This window comes from Remersonia thermophila, chromosome 6 (assembly GCF_042764415.1).
Source record: "Remersonia thermophila strain ATCC 22073 chromosome 6, whole genome shotgun sequence".
NCBI classification, from domain to species: Eukaryota; Fungi; Ascomycota; class Sordariomycetes; order Sordariales; family Chaetomiaceae; genus Remersonia; species Remersonia thermophila.
Window position 1 is genome coordinate 2,105,017 of NC_092222.1, and position 15,785 is coordinate 2,120,801.

At 60.2% G+C, this 15,785-nt stretch overlaps 6 protein-coding genes across 6 annotated transcripts; 4 read left to right on the forward strand and 2 right to left on the reverse strand.

Moving 5' to 3' along the window:
• Positions 1-404: 404 nt before the first annotated feature.
• Positions 405-864, reverse strand: VTJ83DRAFT_6755 (uncharacterized protein; the record flags this gene model as incomplete). Its single annotated transcript, XM_071013501.1, has 3 exons — positions 405-457; positions 605-689; positions 802-864. The coding sequence occupies 3 exons, from the start codon at positions 862-864 to the stop codon at positions 405-407; spliced, it is 201 nt and encodes a 66-aa protein (XP_070864382.1).
• Positions 865-3,388: 2,524 nt separating this feature from the next.
• Positions 3,389-4,354, forward strand: VTJ83DRAFT_6756 (uncharacterized protein; the record flags this gene model as incomplete). The annotated part of the gene is made up of 1 exon (XM_071013502.1): positions 3,389-4,354. One exon carries the CDS (start codon positions 3,389-3,391, stop codon positions 4,352-4,354), a length of 966 nt encoding a protein of 321 aa, XP_070864383.1.
• Positions 4,355-5,812: 1,458 nt separating this feature from the next.
• On the forward strand, positions 5,813-8,627 carry VTJ83DRAFT_6757 (uncharacterized protein; the record flags this gene model as incomplete). Its single annotated transcript, XM_071013503.1, has 6 exons — positions 5,813-5,974; positions 6,094-6,558; positions 6,634-7,712; positions 7,802-7,997; positions 8,085-8,507; positions 8,574-8,627. The coding sequence occupies 6 exons, from the start codon at positions 5,813-5,815 to the stop codon at positions 8,625-8,627; spliced, it is 2,379 nt and encodes a 792-aa protein (XP_070864384.1).
• Positions 8,628-9,010: 383 nt separating this feature from the next.
• VTJ83DRAFT_6758 (uncharacterized protein) lies at positions 9,011-10,203 on the reverse strand (the record flags this gene model as incomplete). The annotated part of the gene is made up of 2 exons (XM_071013504.1): positions 9,011-9,787; positions 9,868-10,203. The coding sequence occupies 2 exons, from the start codon at positions 10,201-10,203 to the stop codon at positions 9,011-9,013; spliced, it is 1,113 nt and encodes a 370-aa protein (XP_070864385.1).
• A 796-nt stretch (positions 10,204-10,999) lies between these two features.
• On the forward strand, positions 11,000-12,410 carry VTJ83DRAFT_6759 (uncharacterized protein; the record flags this gene model as incomplete). The annotated part of the gene is made up of 3 exons (XM_071013505.1): positions 11,000-11,063; positions 11,166-11,609; positions 11,728-12,410. 3 exons carry the CDS (start codon positions 11,000-11,002, stop codon positions 12,408-12,410), a joined length of 1,191 nt encoding a protein of 396 aa, XP_070864386.1.
• A 986-nt stretch (positions 12,411-13,396) lies between these two features.
• VTJ83DRAFT_6760 (uncharacterized protein) lies at positions 13,397-14,437 on the forward strand (the record flags this gene model as incomplete). Its single annotated transcript, XM_071013507.1, has 1 exon — positions 13,397-14,437. The coding sequence occupies one exon, from the start codon at positions 13,397-13,399 to the stop codon at positions 14,435-14,437; it is 1,041 nt and encodes a 346-aa protein (XP_070864387.1).
• Positions 14,438-15,785: the final 1,348 nt, after the last annotated feature.

Sequence of the window (15,785 nt, forward strand, 5' to 3'; positions counted from 1 at the left end):
CGGTATAGCATGCCGACGCGCCCCACGGATACCCATACCGACGTCTTACACCCCGGGAAACAAAGACGACAAAGCCAAAACGAGGCAAGGATAGCCGGCAGGCCAGCGAGGAGCAGGCGCCAGTATCGAGCCCATCTGGGCCCGGGGTCCGGAACCGACCTCGCCGCCTTGCCATCTCCCCTGCGCAAAAGACAGCCTGAAAACATGTCCTAAAAGTCCCTCCATCCTCCCAAGCTTGACGCCAGCCAGCCCTAGACTCCCTCGAAAATGTGACAACCGCCCCCTAAAGCAAAGAATGCCCGTCGCTATGTAGTCGTAGTAGTAGGAAACAAATCATGGCCGCTCAGAGTCGGCTGCGACAGCGCCCAGAGAGATGCGATTCTCCCCCGCTCGGGAACTGAGCTCTATTTCTTGTTGGCAGCAGCGGCCTGCGCCTGCGCAGCCTTGCGCGCATCCGCTGGAGACGGGGACAAGGTAGTCAGTAATCTCACCATGCCAACCGGCGGGGATAGGGACCGCGGTAGCATCGCAGGAGCACCCTGTCGGTCGGGAAAAGGGCTTCAAGTCGGGGGGATGGAGAGAAAGACGAAGAAGGGGCGCATACCGGCAGCCTGCTTCTCGCGCATCTTCTGGGCGGCGATCTCCTTGGCCTTGGCCAGCTCGCTACCGCTCATGCCGTGGGCCTTCTTCTGCATCGGGGGAAAGAGGGCAACTGGTCAGAACTCAACTCCTCGACAAGCCCGGGTTGCGTCGGAAGCGGTGGGCTGGGGGGGTCTCGTTGCGTGGTGGGGGAGGGCGTACCATGGCGGCCTGCTTCTTCAAGTTGGCCTCGCGGGCCTTGTCGCGCTGGTTGCCGCGGGACATTTTGTCGGGGGATGGTGGTTACTATGTGGTGTTGAAAGCGGAGCGAGGGGTGCGCGCGTGCTTCGGGGGGAAGACGGAGGTCGAAGAGCAAGTGTAAGACGATGGGGAGTCGGGTTGTGCGGTGGTTGTTGTGTTTGGTTGGAGACGGGTGCAAAGGGAGAGCGGGTCGGGAGACAGGAATTCGAGGCTCCGCGCCAGCAATGCAGGGATTGGCGACTGTCACTTGCCACCGGCTGTCGCCGGCTGAAGGTGTGTCAGCAGGAGGATTCGGGGCGCTTCCATTGGCGGAGCCTAGGAATGCCAAGCCAGCCCAGGGTCGATGCTGCTCTGTCCAATCATGTCCCGGCGTCAGTTACTCGTCTGCTAGGCGCGCGGAAGTCGGCGTCTGTTGGCGCCCAAGGGGCCTGTCCTGCTCGGCCGAGTATCAAGAAACGCGCTTAGAATAGATTTCAGCATGTCAGGGCACAAGATATCGTGAGACATGTAATGTATTTTGGGAATCCTTGCGAGCATGCCGGTTCGACAAAGCGTCAAGATAGCTGAAGCGGCATTTCCAGCCCCAACCCTGGCATTGAGATTGGTTGCCATGTGGTCTGTGCCAGTCCATCCATCCATGCCGCTGTCAAGCTCGGCCCCACTCCTGGGAGATCTTCAAGCAAGGACCACCTGAGCGAACTACACTACACAGTACGTGCCTGATTGTGTAATTCGAAGTCCTTCTTCTTCCCATCCACTTTAACTTCGGCGAGTCTCATGCGCCGTTTTGTTCTCCTTTTCTGTGAGTCAGAAAACCCGGTTTCTCAGATGCACCAGATGCATCAAAGGCGAAAAAAGCAGTTCAGGTTCGACGGCGGCCAAGGCTAAAAACCGATCTGAAACGGTCTTGGCCCGCCCTGGGCCAATGGATGCGTTGAGCAGGCCCCGAGTTTGAACATGCAGGGCTCCGCGCATCGAGAACCATGTCCGGCAATGGGTCGGGAGAAGACGCCCGTTCTCGCGCCCAAGGACGTCGTCTGAACCATTGGATCTGAGCGATCGACAAGAATCGCGCTATGCGCTGGCAGCAGACCATCCGCCAGCTCTCCACGGGGGCCTTGACTTTTCGGGCTCCCCCATCCCTCATGTGGCGCCCTGGATGGCTCCATTGTTCGCCCTGTCCCAAGGCCATCGAGAGACGCTGCCTGCCGCCCGGCGCAACGAATCTGTCACGGAACTGATGTTGCGTCTCCGGAGCTCGGCATATTGTACCCCCTCACCCGTAGCAGCCGCGTCAAGGCCCCTGTCCACCTCCCTCCCTTTCATGAAACTCCGTGGTACCGTCGGCGCCGTCTACCGCGAGAGCCCGCGCAGCGCCTGCGGCTTCATTGGCCAGAAACCCAGGAATCCTTCCTGATCAATGCGAAACGCTCCATGGGGAGGTCCATCCGCGGGCCAGATCTTCACCCTACCCCTGGCTAGTTTTGCTGTTCCCCCGGCACCCGTTGGGTTTTCTTTTTTGTTCGGCGTCAAGCTGGCCTGATGGTGTTTGCTGTTCCTATTGTTAAAAAGGTTGCTCGCCAACACAGCGCACAGAGGTGTTGTTCCTCAACCATTGTCTTTGTCAAGACACCTATTGCGCCTGGGGCCTTGAACAATGCAATGACAGAGGCCCCCTATTGACGTATTGTTCTAGCTTTCTTTTTTTTCTTCGTCCTCTACATAGACAGCACGGCCAGGCCCGTCACATCTCTTCCTTCGTCGACCATCAAAAATTTGTTGTCTTTGCTTTCCTTTTCGTCTCCGTCCACTCGTCAACGTCAACTAGACACGCATCGCGCTCTCAACATTCACAAGCACTGCTGGCAGTCCTACAAAACGACAACTCATCGCCCCCGTTCTTTTTCTTGTTGGTAAGTATTTATACGATTCACCCCTGAAGGCACATGGCGCTCTTGAGGCCTGATGGCTTCACCAATCCTGGCTATGGTGCTGTGGCATGCTGGAGACTTCAAGACTGTCGCCGAACTTGATGGAGATGGCAACACCGGAGAGCATAACACGGCGCCCGACGATACGCTCCGAGGCCGCGTCCATGACCGAGGAGGATTCCGAGCCCACATCGGCGCGGAACCCGTGGCATAACGCAACACCCGAGCATCTCCCAGGGCCAGAGCCATTCCTGTCAGCTTACGGAGGTGCGGAGCTGGAACCGGAACCAGACCTGGGGCGTTCGGATTCTCCCACCCTAGGCGCCGTCTCGAGTGAGGCGAGGCCTGTGGCGCGGTTGAGTCCAGCCGGGCGTGGTCTCGGACGCTTCTCCAGCGCAGAGCCCCGAATGCCCAGCCCTCCAGCGATTTTGAAGCAAGGTCCACAACGCCGAGTGGCAGTATCACAGCCAGCCCAAGCGCCCCAGCAACCCCTACCCCCGGGCCCGGGCCCTATCCCGCGGGTCTCTCAAGCGAGGACCCAGGCCGGGCCACGCCCGATCGCAAGCAGCAGACAGGCTGAGGCTAACAGGAAAGCAGACACGCCATCTCAAACCAAAATGTTTAGTCTTGGACACGACTCGAAGCTCCTCGGCGCTGGCCACGTCGTTCTCAATGTGCTTCGCGTTTTCAACCTGATCGGCCTGGCTGCCGCCATGATGGCCAGCATGGCCATGCCCGTTCTGTCGGGCCTCCGCGGCCATTTTTTCTTCTTCGACATGATCACCCACGTCTTCGTCTTCCTCCTGGCCAGCTTTCTCTTTGTCTCGGAGCTCCCGATTCCCTGGAAAAGGCTCAAGGAGTACATCGAGCGCACCTGGCCTGTCCTCGGGCCCGAGCACTCGCTGGCGTGGCTCGGCTGGGGCATGGTCTTTATCGGCTTCCAGATCCTCGGCGACCTGTGGAAGCCCGGGTACGCGGTGGAGACGATAGGCCCCGACTGGTGGCGTGCCATCCTGGCGGCGGCGATCCTTTCGGCCACCTTTGGCTTCATGAACATCACCGCCTCGGTCATCTTCCGCCTCTCCCCCGACGCCACCACCGACCACGTCCGCGTCACGGCGCGCCAGATCCGTACCCACGGCAGCCTTGCTCTGCAGAACGCCGTCAAGAAGGACTTTGATTTCTCCAACAGCTTCAGGTCCCACTACTCGCCCCCGCACCGCGACAACTGGTCCGACCACAGCTGGCCCAAGGAGCAAGAAGCCGGAGTTGGCGGCAACGGCTGGATGAACGGCGGCACGGTGGGCAATGCGCTGGGCAACTCGGCCGCCGCGGTCCGCCGCATGACGCGCGTCTTCAACCCGCGCAACTTCCGCAAGTCGAGGATCACCATCAGCAAGCCGATCCCGCAGGACATGGACGTCGAGCGTGGCGCCCCGGTGCACTCGAGCCATGGCAACGGCGTGGGCAGCGCCGACCGCGCCAGCCCGATCCTGCCGGAGATTCAGCGGCCGCCGACTGCGCTGCACCCTGCCTTTACGGGCGGGAGTCGGTATAGCGAGGCGCATATGGACCGGTTCTGAGGAGCAGTCTCCTTCCACATGCTCTTTTTCTCAAGCGCGCTCTTTTTAAAAGCCTCTCTCTCTCTTTTTTTTTTTCAGCCTTTTCTTCTCTTTTGATAGTTCCGCAATGGAATCGCAGTGTATTGTAGGCACGGAAGCAACAGAACGGCAGATGAGTAATAGCGCCACCGCGAAGACGGTGTAGAAGCAGGTGGCAATGGGGTTTCAGGGCAGGCGTTGGGCGTCTACGGGCTATGGAGCAAGGGCAGGCAAAGATGTATACCCGCTGGCTTTTTTGGGTCACATAATCTAGCGTGCTGCGCAGTGCAAACAGCCAGTTATTGAATTATTGACGATGTTTTATATCCGGAGTACGCTGAGCTCGATGATGTCAACATGACGGGAGGAAACCTTAAGGTATTTTGCACGTCATATTCTGTGTCAAACCCAACGAAACCGTTGAGGATTTAGAAGAAAACATACTGAATTTCGACAAGACTTTCGTTGTCGGTGATGCTTGGGTTGAAGGCGACCGACCAAGCTTGAGCATGTCTTCATGCGAGGTCAGGTACGGTAGGGGTTGTACCTTACGTCAGACCTGGCCAACCTTTGTCAGGGCGCAGCCTCCCCTCGGCTTCGTGCACGTGATTTGCCAAGTCGGTCGCTATCTGACCCCTGAGACACGACCCACCTCAGCAGGGCACGGGCCAGATGACTGCAGCCGTCAGCCGCCGACGCAGACCGCGCAGCGGCTGGTCTTTTTGCTTTGGGATCAACGTCAACTCGCGTCACCCTCTCGCTTCTTTTTCCCCCCGTCTCCCTCCCAACAACCTCAACGCTCCAACTGCCCGCCATCCATTAATGACCATAATTCCAATCGACTAACCCCCAGAGCAGCGCCCAAACTACTGCCCTTCATCGACTGAATGCTCGCCGTCAGAGTTTCCCCTTGATTTTCGTTTCAGACTTCGAAGAAGCCCAGCTCAGAGCAACCGGCCACGTGGGAACTGGACAAAAAAAAAACGCTGCCATTTCTCTTCCGTGATCGAGCCAAGGCCATCCAGCAAGACGGCAGATGTATAGAGAGGGGACTGTGAATAGGGTATTGTGAGGCAGGCGGGAACCCGTGGAGGAGTTGTCGCGTCGAGAAGCAAAGGGCATCTTTTTTGTCCTGCGGAGGGACCGGGTCAGCAGCCTCCATTGGCTTGACCGGAGGAGATAATAGCTGCTTTTCTGTCTATTGTCCTCGCCGTGAAGCGGGTCCTTCTGAGATCCTTCTGCTTCCCATCTGTGACTGGAACCCCCACCGCCTGAGGAAGACGAGCCTCTCTGCATTTTTCTCCCCCCCCCGTTGAACGGCAACGACAACTCTTTGAGGCCTTCACCAAGTCAGCTTGGATCGGCTGCCTGTGGACTGTTCCTCGGACCGTTCTGACTCCGTTCCGCACTCCCACGTCCGCTTGACGCGGCTTTTGAACCATGGCAGACAACGCGGCCGACGTGGCCGAGGACTACCGGCAGGCCTTGGAAGACCTCCAGGGCAATTCGCGCATTGAGATCGCGACGCTTACCAACATCGCCCGAGAGAACGCCAACCATGGATTTGCGATCGCCGAGGCGTTGGCGAACCACATCAAGAAGGTATGCTCCGGTCTCGCTGTGTTCCCACGCGAGCGTCTGGTGACGGCCGCGATGACATGGACGACGCGTTGAAACGAACCGCCCGATCCGACCGACACGCAGTGGCTGACCTTGTCCAGGTACCTCCAACGCGGACGCTCCCAGCGTTGTACGTTCTCGATTCCATCGTCAAGAACGTGCCGACGCCGTATGCCCTCTACTTTGGCCCTAAGCTCTACTCCATCTTCATGGGCGCCTATACCAAGGTCGACAATGCCACCCGGCGGAAGATGGACGAGATGCTCAAGACGTGGAAAGAGCCCGTCCCGGGCTCCATTTCAACAAAACCCGTCTTCCCTCCCGAGCTCGTGCGGCCCATCGAACACGCCCTGATGGCCGCCCGCAACGCTGCCATGGCCGCCACCCAAAATAGCTACCAGGGCCAGCAGCAGCTTATGCGCGGCCGGCAGCCTGCCCCGAACCGAGATACCCCCACGCCCCCGGGGGGAAGGCCGTACCCCCCTCCGCAGCAACAACAACAACAGCCGCCTTACGCTGGACGGCCGGATGCCGGGCCTCAGCCATATCCGGCTCCTCACAGCAACGTAAGTGCCATCACTCCTCGTCACGGCCGTGGCTGCTTCGCCGCCTGTGGATGCACGGAGCTAACGAATCGACAGGGCCCGAACGCGCTCCCGCACCGTGCTACGCCCCAACCTGCTCCGCCGGCAGGATATCCTCCCTATCAACAGCCGGCGGGGCCGGCCTACGGCGCTCCGCAGCCGGCAATCAGCGTAGAACAGTTGAAAGATGATATCCAGCAACTGATCATTGCGGAGAAGGCGGAGTTTGCCCAGAATCCACATGATACTAGTAAACAAACCAAGCTGAAGGCATTGCTGGACTTGCAAACCGTAATCCAGAGCCAAACCATGCCTCAGGATCAGTTGAAGATCATAAAAGATCGACTTGCTGAACTTGCTGTAAAACTCCGGCCGCCGCCACCGCAGCAGCCGCAGCCGGCAGCTTCGGCGCGGGCTCCTGTTCCCGTCACCGGGCCGCCCGCGCCCGCCTATCCTGTCGGCGTGCCCCCCTACACCGCCGGCACTCCGACGCCTCCGATCGTGGCGTCTCAGCCGCCGAATGCTGTCCCGCCGGCGTCGACAGCAGCCGCTGTGGTGGCCGCTGCCCTGGGGCGTCCGCCGTCCGCCGTTGCTGCTGCTGCCACTACCCCTGCTACACACACACCACCGCCATCATCACTACCTCATCATCCTCCCCCTCCAGCGGCGGCGGCGCCGCCGCCTGGCGGAGGCGGCGTCACGCTTGACTCGCTTTTTGGACAAGGCGCGTTCGCGACCCTCCTGTCGGCCGCGCGGAAGTCAGCCACACCCCCTGTTATCCCGCCGCCGCCGCAGCAGCAACAACCACCACCACAACAACAGCCTCCGCTTCCGTCTACCACTCCTCCAGTCCTCGGCCCGGCGGCCGCTGCCGCCATTGCTGCCGCCCTGAGGTCTTCTCAGCCGCAGCAGCAGCCTCTGCCGATGCCGCAACCATCACACCAACAACAACAACAGCCCCTTTCCGCGGCCGTGCCGCCTTCGTCGGACCCGTCCTCCTTGCTAGCCATTCTGAGACAGTCAGGCCTGCTCAAGCCCGCTGGGAGCTCCTCGACAACAGCCACCCCCCCGCTTGCTATCCCTACCATGCCGGGTGATGCAGGCGTTCCGAACCTTGATCCGGCGTCGTTGAAGATGTGAGTTTCCTCTGCGCTACTGCCTGTCACATACATACATGGCCTTCGAAGGACAAGAGCTAACGTTGTGTTTTCTTTCCCGCCAACAGCTTCCGTCCTCACCTCATCCCGCAGCTCTACGAGGAACTCGGCCCGCCGTGCACGCAGTGTGGACGGCGGTTCAAGACGGACGAAGACGGCCGCCGCCGCAAGACGGCGCACATGGACTGGCATTTTAGGGTGCACCAGCGCATGGCAGAGGCGGAGAGGCGAGGGCAGCACAGGAGTTGGTATGTCGACGAGACGGTACGTAGTTTCCCTCGTGGTTCTTTTTGGTGATGGGCCAAACCCTCCGGCGCTTGTGACGCTCATGCCGCTAACCGCACGATGCAGGACTGGATCCGCTCCCGCGAAGCCATCGACACGGACTACACAGCCCCCGAACCCTCTGCCTACGCCGACCCGCTCAGCCAGCCACTCCCTGGCGACCTGAGCAGCAAGCTCGGCATCGCCCTCCCCTCGGCCGGCGCATCCGCGGCCGCCACGCCATCCGCGGCCGGCGGCGCACCCAACGCGTCCTCACGAACCACGACCCCCTACATCCCCGTCCCCGAGGACTCCTCCCGCGTCAACTCCAGCTGTCCCATCTGCCTCGAGAGGTTCGAAATGAAGTGGCTCGACGACGCCCAAGAGTGGGTGTGGATGGACGCGGTGCGCGTGGAGGGGCGCGTTTTCCACGCGAGCTGCCACCGCGAGGCGTATGGCGGCAGCACCGAAAGCCGACCAGGGTCGGTGTTGGGGAAGAGGAAGGCCGAGGTACGTTTCCTTTTTTTTCCGAGCAGCCTTGGGGTGAGGTTGTTGGAAGAGGTGCTAACGAATCAGGGACAGGACGAAGCCGGAGGGTTGAAAGGGAGGATCAAAACCGAAGGGTACTGAGCAAGAAAAAAGGGGGGCAGGTAGACAAAAAGAACGGGAAACCAGGTGGCGGCAGTTTCAAGGCCATGCATTTCAGGAACGGTTGTATTATGATTCATACCTTTGGAGGTGTCATATCACAGACGGAGGTTATACGATCTTTGAAAAGCACATCTTCTTGTCTTTTTCTTTTCAACACGCAACGTATTAACCAATACAAGATGGATGTCCGTGTCCGCCATTCCCGAGCGAAGAGATTGAGCTGAGCGAGCACGTATGTAGTTGATGTGGACTTCATGAGCTTGTTTCTCCTTTGGCGCAGAGATCGAATGGTGCACGATGAGGCCAGATATGTTCACCGCCGCCTTGACGATCACCACCACTGGCCTTCTGGCCCCCTTTCCTCACTGACTCCCCCTTCTCTGCTCCAAAAACTCCTCCAACCCCTTCCAACACCTCTCCCAAGCGTCTCTCCCCTCCTTCGTCTCCTTCCACCTCTCCACCTTCTCCTTCACCTCCAAATCCTCCCTCATCCTCTCCGGGCTTGTCGTCCCGTTCAGCACCACCACCCCTTTCTCCATCAGCAACGCGTACCACGCCCCCGGCCTCGACACCCCGGCCCCGTTGGCCACCTCCACGACAAACCACTCTCCCCTGGGGGGGCTCCACACGGCCGCGTTGGCCGTCAGCGTCCAGAACCCTTGGTACTTCACTTCTCCTTCCGACGCCGACGCGTCTGCCTGCTGGGAGTCACCGCCGCCGCCGCCACTGCTGCTGCTGCTGCTTCCACGGCGACACCACGCCCTCACGGCCCGATCCCACCGGCCCCTCGGGCCCGGCCCGCCGTACAGCGGGTTCTGCACGACGCTCGGCGCGGGGTGGAGCGACTCGAGCACGTCGAGCGGGGCGTTGGAGATGCCGAGGCGCAGGACGCGGCCGCGGCGGGCGGGGTCGGAGGAGGCGGGCAGGTAGGACTGCAGGGCGGACCAGGCCTCGAGGGTCTGCGAGCCGCGCGGGAAAGGGGAGTGGAGGAGGTAGGCGTCGAGGTAGGCTTCGTCTTGGCGGCCGTCCTCGGCGAGGTTGGCGAGGGAGGAGGCGAGGGAGGCGTGGATCTGCGCGGCGATGGGGTCGGAGGGGTCGTACGGAGAGGAGGGGTCCAGCGGGGTGAACTTGGTTTGGATCTGCCGATGGGGGTTTGGCGGGCTTAGCTTGATGGGGGTGGAGGGGAGGGGAAAGGAGGAAAGGGGAAACGGATGTGTACGTAGAGCTCCCTCCTCGTCACGATGCCCTCGCGGATGGCGCGGCGGATGCCTTGCCCGGCCCCGGCCTCGTCGTAGTGCTTGGTCATGGCGGCCGTATCGATGCCGCGGAAGCCGGCCTTGATGGCCTCGTAGACCAGGTCGGCGGTGCGCTCTTTCTTCCAGGCGGTGCCGTAGATCATGGGCGGCATGGCCGCGGTGGGCCGGGATTCGGGAGATGCCATGGTTGCGATCAAGGCGGATCGCGTGATGGCGAGGAAGCGAGGGGAAGGGGAGAGAAGGACAGCGCGCGATCGAGCGCGGCGGATGGTGAGATGCGAGGGTCGGGCGAGAATCATAGACGGGCGCCGTCTAGGGAGACAGACACGGAGTAGCTTGTGGGCGGAGGTCAAGGCTCGGGCGGGTTGAATGAAGCTCGAAGCGGGAATCGAGATGAGCTTCTTGATGACGGGAGGGGGAGGGCTCGCCGATGCTCAAGCATGACAAGATCCGGACATGACAGGCCTCGCTCAACAGGTAGATGGTTACTTCCAGCCGCCCGACCTCGGGCACCTACGAGTACTTCTACAAGCCAATCTTTGCTTCAAGTTCAACTATCTATCTCCAGTGCATCGGCTGAGATGACGTCGTCGTGTTGTCTGCTCACAGTAGCAGTGAGCTCGCTCCCCCCCCTTGCAATGACGAGATCCATCTCGGGGCAGCTCTCCCCGCGGTCTAGCGATGGCAACCCTGGCAAGCAGTGTTCTCGGCGCTGTCTGATTCGTCGCCGTCGGTCCGCAGCGGATCCATCAAGGCTCGTCCAAACAGCCGAAGCACAGAGCAGCCAAGCCGTTGGTTCTTCAAGGGGGGGTTTTCCTCCCGCTCTCCAAGCTTTGCGTTTCGGCGATTTACCCGCAACGCCGGCCCTGCCCCGCCGTGAGACCCCATTGATGGGAGGGGCGGAGGGGAGATGCCGGGCCGGTGTTAGCGCCCGGCGGATAGGGAGCGAGCTTTTGTCTCATCATAAGAGCGCCGGCCTGCTTTTCTGGGATTTCATCTTGGATGGTTGAGTCTACGCAAGAACAAAAAAACAAACAAGCCCGCGGGACCCTGAAGCACAACAACACCAAGTAAACTCTTTGATACACCATCACCATGGCGACCGAGACCCCGTATAAGGTGAGATGGGGCATCATGGCCACAGGCTGGATTGCCGAAGGTGAGAGATGCTTCGCTATTTTCTCTCCTCCCCCCCCCCAACCAACGTAAATCTCACATTTGGTGAACCCCGTACGCTTACATCTGCGCCGCCCTCCTCTAGTCTTCACCAAAGACCTGCTCGCCAACCCGCTGCTGCCCGGCCGCGATGCCTCCGACATCCGGCACGAGGTGGTGGCGGTTGCATCCTCCAGCTCCAAGGACCGTGCGGCCGAGTTCATCGCCAAGGTCAAGGCGCCAGAGACGGCCAAGGCCTATGGCTCGTACCACGAGCTGGTGGCCGACCCGGACGTCGACATCATCTACGTCGCCACGCCGCACAGCCACCACTTCCAGAACGCCATGCTTGCCCTCGAGGCCGGCAAGAACGTGCTCTGCGAGAAGGCTCTCACGGTGAACGCCGCTCAGGCTCGCAAGCTGGTTGAGACCGCCCGGGCCAAGAACTTGTTTTTCATGGAGGCCGTGTGGACGCGCTACTTTCCGCTCAGCGTCAAGGTGCGCGAGCTGATCAAGTCGGGAGCCATCGGGCCGGTGTATCGCACCGTCGGTAAGTGGTTTTCTTTCTTGTCGTTTTCTCTGTTCGAAAAAGCATCTGCTGTCGATACATCCATGTATCTGTCTATGTATTCGTCAACCTGCTGACACGGACCACCCCTCGCGCAAAGCCGACCTCTCCATCGGCGCTGACGGCTTCAACGGCCTCGTCGACTTTGACGACTCGCACCGGATGGTCAACCCGGAGCTCGCGGGCGGCGCCCTCCTCGACCTGGGCATCTACGCCCTCACCTGGGTCTTCCAGACGCTCTACCACGTGCAGCCCGAAGCCACCAAGGAGAAGCCGCAGGTGGTGGCGGCCGTGACCAAGTACCACACGGGCGCCGACGAGGCGACGAGCATTCTCCTGCACTTCCCGCAGCACCGGAGCCAGGGCGTCGCGCTCACGTCGCTGCGCGTGGCCAGCGACATCGACGGGCGGGGCACGGCGGGGGCCGCGATCCGCATTCAGGGGTCGCTGGGCGAGATCCAGGTGCTGGGCCCGGCGTACCGGCCGACGGGGTACAGGATCGTGTACAAGAAGGGGAACGGAAAGGCCGAGGTGGCCGAGTTTCCGATCCCCAAGGACCCGGAGAGGGACGGCTGGGGTCAGGGCATGTTCTGGGAGGCGGACGAGGCGGCCAGGTGCCTGAGGGACGGGCGCAAGGAGAGCGAGACGCTGCCGTGGAGCGAGAGCATTGTCATCATGGAGGTCATGGAGGAGGCGCTGAGGCAGGGCGGAGTCGAGTATCCGGAGGTGATTACGACGGATGTGTTTGACCCTCAGAGCCCCCTCAACACGGGCAAGCGGTGATGCTTCATCGCCCTGCCAGCATATACATATATATATATATATATATATATATATTATATATCTAAAGTCTCAAGCGACATGCGTTTCCGGTTCTCTGTGGCATATGGCATAGCTGTGGTGGCAGAAAGAGATAGGAGAGCGTAAATGAGCGGAGGGTTCGGGTTCGGGTTGGGGTTGGGATGAAGGAATGGATGGGAGGGAGGGTTCATCATGCCCCTCACCCGGGATCCTCTGGGTCATCATCCTCACTCTCAACTTTCACCACCCTCTCACAAATCCCGACCCGGTTCAATTTCCTGTGTTCCGAAACCTCACGTCTTCCATACCCGACCTGCATGCGGAAGGGTGCCCAGATACCTAGGAGGATCGGAGTACCTCATTCTTCAGCCTCACATTCTTCCCGATACTCCGCCTTTCCTGCTTCCGGGCCAAGTACGTTCCGTTCTTCCTCCAAACCAAAATAACCCAGGGAAAAGAAAAAACAAGATTTCAACCCGGCCGGCATAGTTGGCTATCCTTGCTTTTCTCCTCCAAACCTCCAATCCTCCAGCCCGTCCGTTTCCTTTGCCCCGTTCTGCATCTTTCATGCCGTTTTTTTCTCCTTTCCCGCCATCCACAAGTGCCGTTCCGGACCAACCCCCCGTTGTGTCCTGCATCTTTACCTGCAGCTAGGTCAAGCTAACTCATGAACAGGCGGTCAAGAGAGCGAACGACTTATACGTCGGTTCATTGCGCCGCGCATTTGTGAGTAGGGGGGCGTGTGCATCTTCTGCCCGTGGCGCTTGAGGCGCCTTCCGCTTCCTTCGACCCTGTCAGGCACAGGAACCGCCCTTCCAGACCTCCCCCCTTCGGAAACGCCCTGTTCCTCGCCAGCCAAGAATTGCCAACGGGAAGTTGGGCTTCATCGAGAACGAAGAGCAGCACCACACCTCCCTTTCCCTCCCTCCCTCCCCCCCCCCCCCCCCCTCCCTCCGCCCCCAACAGCCATGGCCGCCTCCTCCGCTACCCCATCGGCCCTGCCCTCCTCCTCGGCGGCGGATGCCGTTGCAAAATTAGCCGCCGCCAGCGTCACCGAGGTCACAGCAGGCGGCAGCAGCCAGGCTGACGACCCGGCCGAGGCATACGAGCGCGAACACGTCCACGGCGTGTACGAAGCCATCGCCCCACACTTCTCTGCCACCCGCTACAAGCCCTGGCCTGCCGTCGCCTCCTTCCTCCACGCCCAACCCCCCGGCGCCCTGGGCTTGGACGTGGGCTGCGGCAACGGAAAGTACCTGGGCGTCAACACTGACGTGTTCATGTTGGCCTCGGATCGGAGCCCCTCGCTCATCCGCCTGGCCAGGGAGCGCTGCGGCCTGACGCGGCCTGATGCGCCAGCTGCCGGTGCCGTATCCGATCTCCTCGTAGCCGACGGCCTCTCCCTCCCCTTTCGCGAGCGCGCCGCGGACTTTGCCATCTGCGTCGCCGTCATCCACCACCTCTCGACCCGCCAGAGGCGGCAGGACGCCATCCGTCAGCTGCTCCGCTGCGTGGATGCGCCGCGCGGCAAGGTCCTCGTCTACGTTTGGGCTCTGGAGCAGGGCACCAGCCGCCGGGGCTGGGACCAAGGCGGAGAGCAGGACCTGCTCGTGCCCTGGGTCTTGAAGGCTCAGCATCAGCATCAGCAGCAGCAGCAGCAGCAGCAGCCGAAGAAGAAGAAGGAAAAGAAGTCCAGGCAACGGCAACAGGACACAACCTCCGCCGCCAAAGACCAAGCTCCTGACGAACCTGCCGCGCCTGCCGCGCCTGCCGATGGTGGCGACGTCGGCGGCCAGGGCGAGGGCGAGGGTGAGAAGGCATCGGCGGAACCCTCCGGGCAGGCTGCTGATCCCGTTTTTCAGCGCTACTACCACCTGTATCGTCAGGGTGAGCTGGAAGAGGACGTGCTGGCGGCGGGAGGCGTCGTCGTCGAGAGCGGATATGAGAGAGACAATTGGTGGGTCGTGGCCGCCAACGGGCCCGCCACGCCGCCAGGTCAACAACAGTGAAGCATGGAACCCGAAAGCATCTTTGCTACCGTTCCGCCGTGCCACGGCGGGCTTCCCACACCCCCGGTGGCGCCCCGTCTCCTGCCTTCTGCTTCTCCTTGGCCCTGTACGACGTCGCCTGATCACCTGTCTTGGGAGCGGTTTGCGATTGCGTCTTGTGTGACCGTCACGCCTTATTTCCCACCTCCGGCCGCCGCGCAGCTCGTTTGGCTTGCCTTGGATGCCAGTCAGTCGTCATGGAGCCCCGTCCGTACAGGTGCGCTGAGTCACTTTCTTGCTGATCCCGTTGTCTTGTGAGACTCGCATCGTCTTGGGCCCCAATGAAGGGAGCAAGCGACGTAATAACCACCTCCGTGTGGTGGACATTGACGGGCGTCTAAACCAACCGCCTTTTGTTTCGGGGGGGTTTCAAGGCTGTACGGACAAATCTCCAGGCATCTGAGCCGTTGCCACCCCCCCCCCCCCCCCTCTCCTCTGTTTCCCTGCCGACTGTGTAGTCCTGGTTCCTAGCCAACCCCCTCGAGGGCAGGTGGGAAAGGTGGTCCGAACTCAATCCCCGATACCCTTGAGTGAGTTCTGCTCTGGGCCGTATCCAAGAAAGACAAGAAACATACCATGCCCTCTTCTATGTTGTATTGTACATAACTCCCATGATGTCGGTGGGCAAGATAGCCTTCCCGGGAGGTCTCAGGATGGGAAGCCCATCATCAACATCGCGTACATCTTCCGAGCCACTAGGGCACGTGGTAGACAAAAGAGAAGAAGAGAAAACCAAAAAGGAGAAAAGAGCGAACGCCCAGCAAACAGACCGAGTCCACAAACACTGCCTTTTTTGTTTCTTCCCGCCCCCGAAAGTACAGCCACTGCCCCCAGTGTGAAGGATGATGCTCCGTAGCCATACCATGCATGGAAACCGCCCCTACATGGCTTTTGATCCCCTTATGCATACGCGACCATGCCCTGTTCTGATGCCGCTCCTTTTCCGTCCGCGCCGCCGCCTCTGTTCAACCGTCGAACAACAAAACGTCGGGCAATCAAGTACCCAACTTACAAAAGAAATACACATCATTTCTGCTCCTGTTTCCTTTCTTGCAATTTCTTCAACACTCTTGCCCCAAAGAAAGCTGCAAGCTGAGAAGGCTGGCGATGAAAGGGCCAAGTCGAGAAAAACCAGCAAGAGAATCTCCAAAAAAAAAAAAAAATTGGGAGAAAAGAAACAATGCATATTATAGTAAAACAACAAAAAGCAAAAAGAAAATGCAAGAAGCTTCTCAGCGCTTCAGGCCTCACCTACAGAGCGGTTGAGTCGAGTTGAACCAAACCAAGTAATTCCTTCTTCGTCATGGTT